This window comes from Chenopodium quinoa, unplaced genomic scaffold (genome assembly GCF_001683475.1).
Source record: "Chenopodium quinoa cultivar QQ74 unplaced genomic scaffold, ASM168347v1, whole genome shotgun sequence".
Taxonomy (NCBI): domain Eukaryota; kingdom Viridiplantae; phylum Streptophyta; class Magnoliopsida; order Caryophyllales; family Amaranthaceae; genus Chenopodium; species Chenopodium quinoa.
In genome coordinates, this window is record NW_018744092.1 from 1,094,856 (window position 1) to 1,112,218 (window position 17,363).

General features: G+C 34.9%; 1 protein-coding gene, 1 long non-coding RNA gene and 1 pseudogene across 2 annotated transcripts; 1 reads left to right on the forward strand and 2 right to left on the reverse strand.

Moving 5' to 3' along the window:
* Positions 1–1,645: 1,645 nt before the first annotated feature.
* Positions 1,646–14,917, forward strand: LOC110691764 (annotated as a pseudogene).
* Positions 4,994–5,739, reverse strand: LOC110691692. The gene is made up of 2 exons (XM_021868630.1): positions 5,415–5,739; positions 4,994–5,289 (listed from the first exon to the last, which is right to left on the reverse strand). The coding sequence occupies exons 1-2, from the start codon at positions 5,737–5,739 to the stop codon at positions 4,994–4,996; spliced, it is 621 nt and encodes a 206-aa protein (XP_021724322.1).
* A 1,497-nt stretch (positions 14,918–16,414) lies between the features above and the next one.
* Positions 16,415–17,290, reverse strand: LOC110691766. The gene is made up of 2 exons (XR_002505342.1): positions 16,889–17,290; positions 16,415–16,795 (listed from the first exon to the last, which is right to left on the reverse strand). It is a non-coding gene; the product is annotated as an uncharacterized LOC110691766 (long non-coding RNA).
* Positions 17,291–17,363: the final 73 nt, after the last annotated feature.

The window sequence follows — 17,363 nt, forward strand, 5'->3', positions numbered from 1 at the left end:
AAAGTTATAGTGTCACTAATCTTGACATTGGTATAGCTAGGTATAAATTAAAGTTATATTTATTTTTGAATTAGTATTAATTATGAGTATAATTTTTTTATCAAATTCAATACATTAACTCTTTATAAAATTTAATAACAACCGTGCGTTGTACGGGACTTAAACTAATTATGCTTAAAAACTAAAAATTTGTAAATGCAACCATAATCTCTAATGTAAGACAAAGTAAAATTAAGCATTAACCAGACACTAATGACATCAACTGACGCATGAATTAATATAAATTCTTAAACTAACCCTTTAAGAAACATATCTACGTAATGTTTATAAACATTTTCTGGGACAGTACGTATATTGAAAATTTTATATAAACCCGGCTGCAAAGCGGGTTATTTTTGTTCATTTAATATTTTTTTTCTCATTTTAAAATGAGCCAAAAAAATAAAATAAAAAATCAAATGAGTAAAAAAGTCATTCTTAAGTGCACCTACCTTATGTACATCCGGATATATCTAAAAACATATAATCATATATGGAGTATAACATAATCTATTTGGGGAAAAGTTATCATATAATTCTAATTTCTATCTCAAATTTTTTTCCCAACCATTTATAATACAAAATATATACATACTATATATTTTTTTTAAAAGAAATACTCATAAATACTGTATTTTTTTGGGTTACATTTGAAATTTTGTTAGTTTGAAAAAAAAATAAATTTGAGTTACATCTAAAATTTTGGGAAAAATCCAAGTTGATCTCTGACATAAATCTGTAAATATATCTCCTTTAACAATATAATATTTTTTTTATTTTTTTAAATAATAAAAATGAAATAATAAAATGATATAGAAATTTATGCATAAATGTCAATCTTATAATGCGAGTTTCCCGATTGTTCAATTTTCTACTCTTTGTGCACATTTTCCCCTCAACTTTTCATCCTCTCTCGTAGCCGCCGGTAACCCCTGCTCCGCTCTGACCACACTGCTGCCGTCATTTTCGATTTTTCTACTGGCTAAATTGTTGTGATTTATATTCACGGAAAAGGTTAGAATACTTTATAGTTTGGATTTGATATCTTATTCTCTAATTTTGCTTTAATACAATCTAATGATTCTTGGTGTTTATTAAGGGGAGTATTGTTTTGTGACACAATTATGATTTTTGGGTTTGTTTTACTTGCTAACTACCCTGTACATTACAAATATGATTATTACTTTGCAAATGATTATAAATTTTAATCAATAGGTAAAGCATAGATTGTATATATGGTAGTTATTAAAAAAATATGCTGAGTTGCGAAATGTTAGAATGTGGAAAATGAATTTGTAGGTTGTAATTCAAATAGTAAATTTAACTATGGTACTGAACTTTGATTTTCTGTAATTGGTCGATTTGATCTTATATTCGAATCCCCATTTCAAATTTTTTGGATCCGCCATTGAATTTACTCATCATATGAGAAGTATATTTATTAATTTGATGCAAAATAGTATACTGTACTTGTGAAAACATATACATTTAGAATTTAGAGAGTACTTTTTGCATTGCAATTTGCAAGTGATGATGTTTTGGTGTGCAAGTATGTACTTTAAGAGAAATAATTTGCAAAGGCTAAAGGTAGGTCCCATTTAAAATTTGCACATTCTACTGGTATCTTCTCTATATGAGAATAAAAGATCTGATCAAGTGTGGCCCGGCGGCCCGGCCCAGGTTTGGACAGCTTTTATGAGCCCGAAATGCGGGTTTGGGCAAGGGAAAATGGGCCCAAAAAATTTTTGGGCGGGTTTGGGCAGCAGGTCTGTCCCGGCCCGGCCTGAAAAAAAAAAATATGAATGTACAGTCTGAGCTTCTGGCATTCTGTTTCTGTGACTCCGATTAATAATTAAGTGCACAAAAAATATCTTTAAAATAGAAAAAGGAAAATAAAGTAATAAACCCTAACTCTAAGTCTAAGAGCCGTCATTCACTGATTTCACTCACTCACTCCCTCTTGCCTCTTCAACTCTCCTTCTCTCTCCTCCATTGAAGCGCCTCTCTCTCCTCCATTGAAGCCTATTCTGAATTCTCCATTAAGCGCCTCTCTCTCCTCCATTAAGCAATGAAGCCTACTCTGAGTTCTCCATTGAAGCGCCTCTTTCTCCTCCATTGAAGCCTACTCTGAGTTCTCCATTGAATCGCCTTCTGACTTCTGAGTTCTCTCTCCTCCATTTAAGCGGCTTCTGAGTTCTGAGGTAAGATGTCTTTACTCTTTTTTGTTTTTTTTTTGTTTTTATGAACATCGAATATCCATTTCATATTCTAGTGTTCGTTTAAATGTTTAATACTTTAATTTCAGATTTTCAGAATATCGTAAATTGCTAAATTCGTAATCTTTAAGTTGATGTCTTGATGACCTTGATGTTAATTTCATAATTTGTTAAATTTCGAATGTTAGTGCAAATTTTTTATAATTTATCATAATTTCAGAATTTGGAATTTAATTTTGTTAAATTTTCTCTTTACTGTTATTTCATTTTGCCATTTTGGTAATATGTTTTGTCATTCTTGATTGTATCTATTGTATAATTTTCGAGTAATTAGTATGTTATAAAATCAGATTTAAATGATTAAAATGAAATCATTCTGTTTTTTTTTTTTTTTTTTTTTTTTTTTTTTTTTTTTTTGTGTGTCAGTGTGTGATACAGATTGAAGTTTAAAACATGGTAAAGTCCACAACAAGTAAAAAACGTGCAATTGATGATGATGATATTGAAGTTGATTAGTTTTATAATTTAGCTCTAGTATAATCCTCAATATTGTGTGTTTTGGTCTTTTGGACATTGGTTTGTAAACTTAAACTTTGTTGGAACTTGGATTGAATTTTTTTTTAATATTTGTAGGCTTTGTTGTACTTCCATATTCAAAATTTTTATTATTTATTTGTACTAGTTTAGCTAAAAAAGTAAAATTTGTAATTTTATGCACTAATAAACTTTAAATTACAAAAAATAATTAAAAAGGATGACTTTAGACAACTAGGCCCGAAATGGCCCGGTAGGCCTGACTGGGACAAGTTTGGGCAGCAATATTCTGGCCCGGTCCGACATTTAGGCAGGAAAAAGTCAGCAGCCCGGCCCGAACCTGGCCTGACGTTTGATTAGGTCTAGAGAATAATATGATCAAAATGATAAAATTATACTTCCTCCATCTTTTATTTATCGCATCACTTGCCATTTTGGGATATTTCATATTTATTGCATCATTTCCTTTTTTGGCAACTTTTACCTTATACAATTACTAATTTACCCTTATTCAAAATCATAACTAAAATTTTTCAAAATAATAAAAACATAACTAAAATCAATCAGCATCAATTAATTACTACTTTATATCATCAAAATAACATTTATGAAATGAAAAACAAAATCCCAAATCATATTCTTCGTATTCATCACTGTTTTTTTTTTTTTTTTTTTTTTTTTTTTGTTTTGAAACCTGAAAAACAAAAACCCCATTGATAAATAGAATCACCATTGAAGCTTTATGGTTGAAGAAGCAGATCTAGTTTTTGCAAACCATAATATTTCAGCCACACCCCTCTCTCTCTCTCTTCCTGCAGCACCCCTCTCCTCTCTCTCTTCCCGGTTCTTCAAATTTAGCCATTGAAGTTTTTTGGTTGAAGAATCAGATCTTGAGTTTGAAGACCGAAAAAATTAATAACACTCCCCTAAATCGTCCCCCGTTAATTTGATTTACTCCATGGATGTACTGAATTGTGGTTGAAGAACCAGATCTAGGGTTTAAAGACCGAAAAAATACTATTCACCCAGAAATAGCACCATAAAGGTAATTTTCCGACTGTTATCTTCTTCCATTAAAGCATATAAACGATGTATTTTGTGGTTTTGTTGTAAATCCGCGAAATGGTACTAGTTTTGTTTCATGCAAGTCACTGAATTTTGGGTATATAGGTGTAGTAATTATGAGTACAATGCATTGGTTCTTATATATGTGGAGAAAAGTAGTGGTGAATGGTGATGTCAACTTGCAAATTTTGCTGACTTTTTTAGTTGTTAATTGGTAAATTGTAAATGGGTTTCCCTTAATTTGGGTTACTCTTGAGTTCTCATGATCAACTATAAGATGATTTCGAAGAAAAACAAGAAATTTTCAGCTTAAGTTGAGTATTTGTTGCAAATTTAATGATTATTTTCAACCTGGTTTTAGCATTCTACTATAATTTTTATTTTCTGCATTTGTATGTCATGTTATCAAGGCTTATTGGGGCCTTGTGGCCGTTCGGGGTATTCAGTCTTCAACATGATATGGATATTTTGTATATCATGTTTCATAAGTTTGTGCCAAGTCTTATTGGGGCCTTGGGGATATACAAGTATGCAACTTTATATGGACATCTAGGTTCTCAATAGTTGTTTGACTGAGATTTTACATTTTTGCATGTTTTGTTGTTGAATGCGGTGGTTAAGCATCATGCCATTGTCCGGTTTTCTGATATTTGGTATAAGTAGAAAGAGTGTGTGTAACACGAGGTAGATTTCTATTCTTAATTACATTGAATTACATAATTAAACAACCAGTAGTTAAATTCTAGAATTTTGACTTTCAAAAAATTTGAAGAATAAAAAATGACTAGAAATACTCTGAATTAGGCTCAAAACTCAAAAAATAGTGTGAAACAACAGAAATTAAAAGGTACCCATCAAAACAATGTACCATGATTACAATATTCATACCAAAACAAGGTACCATGATTACAGTATTCATACTTATACCACTTACATTAGTATCTACCAATTCACATGCATATGTTCTAAACATTACTGTCATGCATGTATAAAAAATTTACAGCCCCCTAACTATTAATGTTTCCAAAAAAATAACCTGATTTTAATTTACAACCTCCCAAAAAAATGCAACTGTTTTCAATTCTAAACATTCTTCCACTTTTAAAGCTCTCAAAATGTAGTTGTCTTCAATGTTAATCTTAAATCCTTTGAGACATATTGTGTTCATTACTATCTTCTTGGGTATTATTGACATCAGTATGTCCCTCATCAATGAAACTTTGACCTTGAAGCATCATATCCGATGGTACTTCAATTTGAACGGGCAATTGTCCCATTCTTTCTAACCTTCTCTTTCCCTTGTGAGGGTTTTTGTAATCATTTCCGCCATTGACTTGAAGTATTTCAAGCATACAGTATTGCATGTGCAACCAAGTGTAATTCAAAGACTTCGGATCATATGCATTGTATGCATTTTCAATTGCCTGTAGTAATTCTTCAAAAGTTCTTGCAAATTCCATGTATTGTATTGTATTGATTGAATTGCTCTAAAAAAACCCAAATCAAGAATGCTTAGGTCTTGGCTTTGAGCTGGCTGGTTTATGAGCTTGTTGTTGAAACCATCCTTTGTTGCAACTTCTACAAATTCTGTATCATTTGGACTAATGTGGGGTCTAGCATAATCTTGCTGTATCCATATTTCCTTGCAAGCTCCTAACGGCCACTTTGAGAAGCATTTTTTCATTAACACGGATCTGATAATAGATTTAGTTATCGATTGTAAAGCCTTTGTCTCAACAGTGCCTGCATGTCTGTTCTTTGAATTTTTCTTTGCTACTACTTGTTCTATGAAAGGAAATATACCAATTTTGCCATCCCAAAATATTTCTCCAGCACTACAAATATGTGGCCTAGCTGTCCTAGCCATAACCAGTACCTTTTCCATGAATGTTTTGCTTTGCGTTGCTCTGTATATCTTTGAGTCTTATCACTCATAAAAACCATTTTTCATTAATATGCACCATGTTATACATTGCACTGAACTTAGGAAGTTCATTAACAATTCCTGGAATGATACTGTTAACGATAAATTGCACTTTTTTAACTTTATGGTGATGCTTAAGTGATGGTTTTATGGTGTTTGTATGTGCCCTTAGAATGCCAGTCCTTAGCAACCTATACACAGTTGTATTGCTTAAATGCAGTGCCTCTGATAAAGCTCTAATTGTGGTCCTTTTATCAAACTGGTACTGCTGCCACAGGGTCAAACTCTAATTTCTTCCTTCCCCTCTCTTTTTCTGCTACACACATCAATCACTCTATTTCTCCCAAATTGGACCTTTGCTTTAGACCAAATTCTACCAATAGTTGTCCTATGTACATTGTATTTATGTGCTAACTTTTTAATTGAACCTTTTGGGATAGATTCCCCCCCCCCCCCCCCCCCCCCCCGCGAAACCTTTTACCTTCTTGTGCTAGAATAAGCTCTTGCACAATATGTTGTCTTTGTTTGTTAGTTAATTCAAAGGCTTTCTTTCCATTTTTCTGTTCTATGACATGAACATTTTGTAAATCCATTACTACAATTGCTGGATTTGCATAATTATCTACTTCTATATCACTATCATTATAAGATTCAGAAGAAAACAATACCTCGTAATCTTCACTACACTCTTGAGATTGCTCCAAATTATACAGTTCTTCGAGGTCCTCAAACCTCTCAATATCAGTGAAGACAAAAAAATATCGGTAGAAAAGTGCTGTGTGTGCTGTGAAGACAAAGAAATTATGGGGGAAAAGTGATGTGTGTGCTGTGAAGTAAAATCCAGAAAGTCTAACTCATAAAAAAAAAAAATTTAGAAGTTTGTTTTCTGATTCAGAGAATGTTTCTAAATCTGAATATTTGCTCCTTTTATACTTTGAGAATAGAATTTGAAAGTTTTAAATATGTTGACTTTTGGTGGCCTTCTAAAAATTTACAACACTTTCATTGAAAATTTTTGTGGGAATTTTGGAGCCAAACCAAATTGAGAGGTCACGTGGGAAATTTGGTTGCTGACAACCCTTTTATACTTTACACTTTCATGAAGTACTAGGTATTTATTTTATGTTGCCGACACAGCTTAAATAAAATTTTGGTGGGTCTTCAATATTTTTCTCAATATAAGACAATATTGTCAATGCACCACTCTCTTTCATACTACCAAAAATTTCCCAACTTTACCATATGATGCGATAAATAAAAGACGGAGGAAGTATTGGATTAACTTATGAACTTCCCTTGTGCATTGTTATAAACGCGCATATCGAGTATTTGCTTACTAAACAACCACCCACCACTAGTTTATAGAATGCCTGAATTTTATACTTCGTACCATAGTCTATATTTATTTGTAATGTTTTGTTTGGATTTGACATGTAAAGGTTGTACTTCTCTAAAATTGGAGTTGGTGATGCTTCTGCGAAAATTTCCTACAACATTTTCTCTTTCTAAAAGATTCTTATCAACTAAGAACACTCATGACCTTGCTTCCTCCATTGTGGAGTTCAATAAGGTATGCCAATGCCCTATATGATTGCTTACTACAGTACATATTAAACAAATATATATTGGATCCTATATAAAATTTGCACTTTATATGCTTAACTTGTAATTAAGTGCAATAGTTTTGAAGAAATTCTTGCTGAATGATGTATTGAAAGTTAAGAGTTTTTGTTAAATTTTATATGAAAGTGTTTGATTTGATTAGATTAGATTACATTTTGGATGTTTTGTTTTCATAAATAACATAATCAAACCCTATTGAGCTGTCAATTTCCCATGTCTAGATTATTGGATTTTTGTGGTTTGTTAATTGACACAATGGACGATTAATTGATATGTATTGTAGTTTGATATGATAGACTTGTGTTTAATAAATTTGTACATCAATATGCTTTCTTCTTTGTATAGCAATACTATTTTCCTTTTTGGTACTTTACTTAGGATGCTTTCTCATGTAGTGTACTAAGTGATGTTTATCCGAAATTATGAGTTTAGGAACTGGAAGACATATTTGGTGAACCTCCTTCATCAGCAGGCCCTTTAGGTTCAAGTGGTTCTGGAGATGTAACTCAAGATACTCGGTTTTCAACTTCTGAAGTATCTGAAAAAGTATGTGGATTAACCCATATTGGAAAGCAAGGGGAGGCACAAATGGTGGATGTCTCTCCCAAACAAAACACCAAAAGAACGGCAGTTGCCAGTGGCAAAGTTGTATTGGGAAAGGAGGTGTTTGATTTGGTGTCAGCAAACCAATTAGCCAAGGGAGATGTGCTTAGTGTGGCCAAAATTGCAGGAATTACAGGAGCAAAGCAAACTAGCAACCTTATCCCACTTTGCCATAATATTAGCCTGTGACATGTGGATGTTGATTTGGCTTTAAATCACCAGGATTACAGTGTCGATATCCACGGACAAGCCTCAACAATGGGAAAGACTGGGGTCGAGATGGAAGCTCTGACTGCTGTCAGCATTGCCGGGCTAACCATTTATGATATGTGCAAGGCTGCCTCAAAAAATATTGAAATATCAAATGTGAGGCTTGAGCTTAAAACTGGAGGGAAGAGTGGGGATTGGTCCAGGGAGGAGTAATGCTGTTCAACAGCTAAGTGAGTTATACTAACTGGACATTGCTTTAGTGCTTATATTGCTGCAACCTGCAAGCAAAATTTCCATGCTGATAATACTGAACATAAGTAGAAGATATGGTTGCTGAATGTTATCTCTGTTCCCAGTTGCACATTTCAACTTGTCTGTCCATTTTTTATAAAAAAAATTTAGCCATTAATGCATTTTAATGTCATCCCTCTTTTCATACATTTGATGGAGATCTTGAATGCATGTATGCACTTGATGGCTGTGGTAAAAACTACTAGTTTCATACAGGATTGTTTATATACGACACAGACATAGAAGCCTTACTCTATATAGGTTCAAACACGAAGCATTTAGGAGTATGCGTGAAAGAGTAGGGTTTCCTAAAGGATAATTGGAATTTGAGGAATTGGGGAATATATCTCACTGACACACTAGGGAGGGTAGGGATGAGGAATAGAGGTTTCATATCTGTCACAGTTTATCACTACCTTTCAGTTTCATTAAAGTTTTCAAAAATGATTTTTATCGGAGCAGTTTTTGGTCCAATGTAAACTATGATTGGTGTCAGTGACAACTAAGGTGCAAAGGATTGTCAATGGTGGTGATTTCTCACTTTGGCTTGGAGCACCTTGGAGGCTCTCCATTTTTTTTTTTTTTTTAATCTAGATTTGCTCTTACATGTAGGACTTTCTGAGGCAGCTGTGGCCTAATGGATGCATTATTGATTTGACAAAGAAAGATGTACTTAATAATTAATATAATACAAAGTATGATGATGAGGTCTGGTCCTTAAGCATGATGTTTTTATCACTCAAGTACTCATATATAGGCCCACTTCCAGCCTTGGATAGTCCCTTACATTCAGAAATAAATTATCACATTGTTTTCACCATTCGTAATTGAAGATAGACCCTCACAATGGCTGGATCATTCAACTCTTTCCGTATCACTCCGCTTTAGTACAAGGATTCTACCATTGCACAATGGTAGTTTATGCCTGCCGGTGCACAATATGTGTGCACAGAACCGTGTGTATTCTTAGGTGTAGCACACATATCGGATCTATGTACCTTTAGTCGTTACATCATTGGGATGCCATGTGCATGCTATACTTTGCAATTATAGGGCATTTTGAGAAATTTAAATAAAAAAAAAAATCCTGTCTTACTTTTGGAAAGGCTGTGGGTATTTTGTGATTTTCTAAAATAATGTACAAGCTATGAAATACTTAGTATGTTATTGTTTTCTTATGAATACTATAATCATCTTTAATATGAAGTGTTGACTATAAGATTGCAATATTATATGTTTACCTCCATGATGTGAGATACGAAGCTTAGTGGTATAGTACGTAAGTAGAGGACATGCTCAATGTCCTCAAAAAGCCATTCAAGGTAAGGTTATAAACATTTGAAGTGAATTTTATAGGCTGGCATTAGCTTAAGGATGAAGAGTGCGGGGAAGGATGTCTTCCCTTATCTCCACCGAAAGGTTCCTCCTTGCTCTCTCTAAATCTACATTTCATTATTAGTTTATTACCTTACGCGGTGTGTGCCTTAGAGGCAGGCCTTAATTATTACTTCCTCCACCTCCAAATAACAATCTCATTGTCCCGAGACTCCCGACCTTAATACTTAAGTTTACACCACATATTTACTTAATGACCCTATTAGTCCCGGATGATAGAATTGCAGTCCACACACGAATTTAGTTGAGAAACAGACCTATGAGCTGTTGTTGTTATGCTCAGTAAGCGTACTCATCTTTACCTCTTTGGGTTGATTTTGATGGTCTAATCAAATCTTTATGTTGCGTAGTTGCATGGACCAAGAACTCTTTCTTATCTTGATCTACTGCAGTTTTCCTAGGATACTTCACTGCCAATGCAATAAGTAATATGTCCCATTTAAGAGCACCTACATTAAGTTCTTTCTTTGAAGGGGACCAAAGACCAATAGTCTTGTGTAATATTGCCTACCCTCTCGGTCACTATCTAGGATTAGGAAAAAGGAGGGGGGGGGGTATTGGTGTGATTGTAAGAAAAATTATGTAGTGATGGTGTGGTATGAGATGAAGAAAGAGGAACTAATACCCTCATTTGGGGTTATAATTACACTGGGGGTGGGTTACTTTATCCTCATTATGAGGATAATAATTCCTCCATCTCTCTCTTTTCCTTGTGGCACAATTACTTTATTTCATTTGTAAATACCATGCCTCCTACAACAAGACCTCTAATTACTCATGTTTTTTCAAATTTGACTTTTATTACCCCCTCAATATATTACCCTCAATCCAAGCAAGACCTAAGGAGCAATATTTCAAGCCTTAGGACCATGTATTTACATTACGATACTTCGTATTTCTAATTGCAGTGTGAAATGGGGAAATTTATGGCAATAAAACACTAACCATGTGTCGCACAATATTATGCAATATTTGGGCTTGCGTATTACTACGGAGTACTGTACTAATATTGCCTTTCTAAGTTTCTATTCTTAGTCCGAAGCCAGGATTAAGTATTACCTTTTTCGTGTTTATATAATTTAAGAATACGCATGATGGCAAAACCATCCAAACATGTTCTGTTAAAATTTTCAGATATCAAGTCTGTTTGCTAGCCAAAGCCCCTGATGCCGTAATTAGCTGAGATTGATGAAGTGGTGATTTTATTCCACTTACATTGCATCATTATTTTTCCAATCTTTTGCTAATAGTGCTAATTACTCATGGCCGTTGGATTTAGATGGCTCCTATTGTGATTGCTCCACATGGACGACTTGCTTGATGTAGTGCCTGAAAATAGGATTCCATTTTCCACTCGATAAATAGTTGTTGTCACTGTGATCTACAGCTAAAAGCGACTCTGGGAAATTTTGGAATGCTGCCATTTCCCCCCAAAGAATAGACACTTCTTAGCCTGCCACGTAGAAGTATTATACTCCCTCTGTTTTATATTAATTGCAACATTTTTATATTTGGAAAGGACCCATCATTATTTTATAATTTCTCTCTTTCACTAACCCCACTTTCACAAATATATTATTATTTCTCTTTCTAACCAACCTCACTTACACTACTTTTTTATTATTTTCCTCTCCTACTAACAATGTTTTATATTATAAAAAAAATCCTCTTTTGAGCCCCATCTTATAAATTTTCTTAAATTTTGTGAACACCCTATTGTTGCGAGTAATACGAAACGGAGGGAGTAGTAATGACCCTATGTTAAAGGTAAGAGTACAAGTAAGTACTTGTAATTAGGCTATTACTCCCTCCGTTCCATTAAATTTGCTCCTACTTAAACTTGTAGCTAAGCTTGACATTGCGCTTATTGTTACGCTTTTTGGTTTCTTACAATAATAAATATGTGTTGATATACATTACTGTTCCAATCCTCTGAGCTGACAAAAGTGCTGAAATTTCGTTCATGAATTTGTTCTGGTATTTCTAATTTGCTAATTATTGTGTATTTTTTTTATTGTACATTATACATTTTTTAGCAATTAGCTTTCGGCAATTTTTTTGTTGGGCCCTTGAGAGGGGTGTGGGGGTTGTAAAAATGATAACGTAAGTTGTAAAAATGCTATAATGCTTCATTATAATGTTTGATATAAGTTTTTGCTACAATGCATATAGTGCTGTTTGAGTTTATTTGCTGCCTTTCTGAATTTTATGACACAAATGCTGACCCTAGTACTTATACCAAGAAGTTGCATCTGTTTCGTAGTTAGAATCATGTAGTTTGGTTAGCTCTAAGCTGTATTTGAGAGACATGAGGCAAAAAGAAGTAATAGGGGGACTTTGATTATGTGATGGGTGGGGGGGGGGGGGGTGGAGGTCCATGGTTGGGAAGGGAGTGAAAGCAGTTACTCCAAAATATGAATTGTGTTCTGAATAATTGGGATGGTGACTGTAACACCTTGTTTGGATTGAAGGAGATGGAGGGAAGGGAAGGGAAATGGAGGGATGGACTATCTTTCATTTGGATAACAAAGGAGAGATTTGGAAGGAAAACTCATCATTCTTCCATCCCCTCCCCTTCTCCTTCCTCCCTTTCTTTTCCTTCAGTGTTCTGAATAGTTGAGATGGTGGCTGGAAGTGGAAGTGTAATATCATACAATTAACAGTTCCATGTGCTATTTTGGATGTCTAAGAGAAGTTTGAAGCAAACATATTTCTAATACGAAGTGTATTAATAGATTGGTAAGATTTCCCAAGTTTCTCCTTGGTTGGAATGAGTGAGGAAAGAGGGCCTGGACACACCTATTATAAAGCTTTGTATGGATAAGTATGACGCACAGAGTTAGATGTGAAGCGTATCATGCGAATTGTGAAAATTACGTAGTTGTCCATTAAATTACCCGCTCCTTAATTATAACGGTTAGGGCAGGGTGACAATTTTTTTGGATTGAGGATCTGTGACTGCCTACCTAAAACAGGCATTTATTACATGTGCTAAACGTGCTAATTTGAGTTTGGCTTTCTGTATGATTGTGCATAACCTTGCTCGTGCTTGATCTTATGCTGCAATTTATCTGGATGGAGGATCTGAGTTAACCTCTGCTGCGAATTGTTCTTATTTAATACTTCATGTGTCCTAGATTAGTTTCCTTTTTCATCTATCCTAAAATAGTTTAACACTTCCTTTTTGTAGGAAAGGTACCACGCACCACCTTTTTTTAAATATTTCATACCTCTCCTTTTAGACCCACTCTCTCCCTTCACACATGTTTTCATTGAAGTAACAACACAATATGCCCCACAAACTCCTACCATATATTTTTCAATTGAAATGACACTAAGTTATTGAACAACTTATCTCCTAAAACACTGTGCACCAATTAGTTTGTGAAAATTTCGATCTACTTTGGAGCGGATTTAGTTCCACAAGGTTTTTGTGATTTAACTTTCAGCTTGATCATATTTTCTGTACCCACCCCTGCCCCAGCCACCCAGGCTTGTTTAACTTGGAGTTTGTTGCCTCTTTCGATGTCCAGAGGTGCGCACATGACTTTAGAGCTCTTTTGGCGGAGGTTATAACTCCTGAAGCCGCAACAAAAGAGACAGAAGACGGGAGAACTGTTCTTATCTCTTGGTCTACTGCTAAAAGATTTCTGAAATCAGACCCTAGGTATTCGAAAATGCCTAGAAAAGATAGAGAAGCACTTTGGAAAAGGCATGCAGAGGAAATGCAGCGTAAGCAAAAAGATGCTGCTGAACAGAAGGGAGAGAAGTATAACGAATCTAAAAGTAGGAATTCGAATGATTCTGTGAGGCCTTCTCAGCATCCAGAAGTGGGCAGGATTGGAGATAGTCCTTTCTACGAGGTAATGAGCTCAGTTTATATTGTATTTGTATAACTAAACACATTTTTACAATATTTTTAGTGTAGAAGAATATATTGTATGCTGGAAGACAGGGATTTCTTATAATAGTTGACTGAGTGAGGTTGAAACATTGAAGCACTGCTACTTGAGTTACAATACAATGAAACTGTATACTCTCTGTCCTCAAATAAAGGCCCCATTTCTTCTTAGGCTCAAGTATCTAGGAGTTAAAAATTGTAGAGTAGGTTTTGCTGATTAAAGGTGCATAATATAAGTTGGTAGATTTTAATGTTTATTATTATGTGGTGAGAAAAAAAATGTGGTTTTTTAATTTAAGTGAAATAATAGAAAAAAAATAAAAAAAAATTAGCTGGTTAATTTAATGTTTGTTTGTCTGGCTTTTTGTGTGATTCTCAACTCATATATGAAATGGAAACTTTATTTGGGGACAAGCATTTTGTGAGAAAAGGTAATTATATTGGGGATGGAGGGAGTACACGTGTGAAGATCAATGAAAATTATGATTTCTTGCAATTTTAATGCTTCTGTATTCAAATTGGACCTGATGATGTGTATGGATGACATTATGATAATCAGGTTTATGTTACGAATGAGGAGAATACCCCATCCGGTCGGCCAACTTTCTCTTTGGCCTACTTCCTCTCAAACCACCGGTTTGAAGTTTAAACGTCTTCTGAGCGATAGTTGATTGGAAATTTTGGTTATATCGAAGGTTTTGATGACTTGCTGATTGACATTGCTGCACGCGGAAAACATAGAACCAAACTGAGCTCCATGAGAGCATGCTGCATGTCGCAGAGAGATGAAGATGCTGTGATATTTGCAAGACACCATCACTAAATCACCTCATGCGAGAGTCTGATCTGTAGACAATAGTACAATACATGATATGTTGGATGAATTAGAAAAATACATGAAGCCTAGAAAATTGTAGCAGTAGGCTTTCATCCCCTTTATTTCCTCCTTTCAACATTCTGTTGCGAATATCTTCTGTACATAATTATTAAATTAGTTTTTTGTACCTAACCTAAATTAAGGGTTACTTTCTGATAGTAAATGCTAACTTTTCTCCATATGTAGTCTGTGGATTTGCTCGTGTTCGTCATAATTTTATATTTGCTACTGTTTCAATGTGTTATTGTGTTCTGATGCATGTATTTCTTGTTAGTCCAACCCCATTCAGCTGATGTTGTATACTTCACTTTCAAACAACTTATGCATCGAGGAGCTTGTCTGAGTATGGCCTTTTATGTAGGGATGTCAGTGGGGCGGGTTAAATAGGAGATCCGCCCCATCCCCGCCTCAACGAGGCGGGGATGGGTCTTGGTTTGGCGGGTGATGGGAATAAAAATCATATCCCCATGGGTGATGGGGCGGGGGTGGATTTTAGGTTGTACCCGCCCCATCCCCGCCTCGCCCCACTTCGTACCCGTCCCATCCCCACATCCATATATTTTTAAGAACAAAATTATACTTTTATACTATTTTATAAAAAAAATTATGTAAAATAAAATAGTAAATATAATACTTTGTAACACAGTTATATTATAAACAAAAAAATGTGTAATATTAACAATAATTTTTTTCTTTTTGCAATCTTTATTAATTATGAAGGATTGCGTATTTAGGAGGCGGGGATGAGGCGGGTCTTAGGTGGGGATTATGTGGGGGTGGATATCCAAGTGGGGGTTGGGGCGGGGATGGTTTTGGAATTGTACCCGCCGGGGCGGGGATGGGGATGGGAAGGCCAACATCCGCCCCGCCCCGCCCCATTGACATCCCTACTTTTATGCACATTGCAGATGACCTATTGTCATTTAGACATGAGAGTAGTACTATGTGGGCTTTTTTAATATTGTTTTTGATAGGCAAGATTAAGAGGCCTACCGAGCCAAATTCCCTCACGTGCCAACCCGACTTGGGTTAGTGGCTAGACAATTTGGGAGAGTGGGAGGATGGTAAGGGAATCCTCTGTTCCACAGTGTCTCTATTGAGTGTCTCTATTGGGAATTGAACCTCCAACCTCATGATCGGAAGGTACTCTCCTTTCCACTACTGGTGGGATAAGCCAAAGTCACTGCCTCACTAGGATTTGGGAAGGCTACGTTAAGAGATTAAGCTTTTTACGAGGAACGTTACATTGATAGACGTGATATAATTCTATGGAGAAATATAATTCTATGGAGTATTGGAGTGATGGACGTCATATTCTGGAGTTTTTATTATTGCTAAATGTAGCCATGTAGGTGGGCATTTGTTTTAGAATCTCATGTGTGGAGGAGAGATGATGAGAGGGACTAGTGTGATGTGCAAAAATAAGAACACAAATAATGCTGAAATTAGTTATAAAAAACAGTAGACTAAAATTGTTTAACAAAATTTACAGCACAACTTTTATCTTTTGTTTTATAAACAAATCTGGTTCAAAAGAAGCCTGATCTAGATCAACAGTCGCCTTTGCTAACAATCCTTTCATTTTTACATTTCTCGTAACTCCATGATTAATCTGTACATCGAGAAACTTCACGAAGATTAAAAAAAGGTGAAAAAGTAGAGAGAAGTTTAGGAGGACGGACACTGGTCCAAATTCAAAGGAAAAAAAATGTAGAGAGGATGGCTTACTAATGGCATAGCTCGAACGGAAAGGGTACAACAAATATATTATTACCTGCTATAGTACCTACAAAGGCAGAAAGTTGGATCTCTGTACTACATATGCCTCCTAGTATCCTACAATATATACAGATCAAACCAACTCATACATATATAGAATTTTTTACCAAGAAAAAGTGTGCTCCAGCCTCCAGCACCAAAATTTCAGTTTCAGTATTAACAATAGCTCTCTGAACTGGGGAAGGTAAACTGTTCTATGTTTGAATCAAGACATGAGTTTTCAGACACCTGAGCTTTCCTCGGTATCTGGAAAGATGAATTGTAAGTCTTCATTATCTCTATAAACTTGAACGAGCGCGGCAGCTTTGTAAGCAAATAATCCCAACATAAGGCACAATCTAACAGTGAATCAGAAGGTTAGTTAAGAGCTTAAGACCAAATACGTAGACATCAAAACTCCCAGCCACATTATGAAACAGTTCGTGTAATACCTGGAAATCAAAGAGATCTGTAGCAAAGTTCTGGTGAAGCAGGACCCATATTCCATATATTGCTGCAGGGATTACAAGTAGGGGTGTCCATAATTCGGATAAAAACCGAAATCCAATCCAATCCAAACCGAATTATCAATTCGGATCGGATCCGAACTTTAAATCAGATCGGATCGGATTGAGATTTTTTGGAAATTCGGATTTTCGGATTGGATCGGATTGACCCTAATTGGATCCAATCCAAACCGAAAACCGAATTGTAAAATTAAGCTTGTATAAATATGGATTTCTGTATATTTTGAAGTTTAGCTCAAATACTTAATACTACATAAAATAAATTAGAGAGACTTTGTATTAATTAATTAATGACTTGACGTTGAACTATGTATTTTAATCATGATTTTGAAGACTTTTATTTATAGTAAAGCTTTATTTTTATAATTGTATTAGGCGCTAAAAAAATAATGTATTATAA

Bases quoted from the DNA above. Each gene is read 5' to 3' on its own strand.
- LOC110691692 (XM_021868630.1), bottom strand. From the start codon at position 5,739: ATGGAAAAGGTACTGGTTATGGCTAGGACAGCTAGGCCACATATTTGT. The intron at 5,290-5,414 runs GTTTCAACAACA...GAACTTTTGAAG, and splicing joins AGAAGTTGCAACAAAGGATG to AATTACTACAGGCAATTGAA.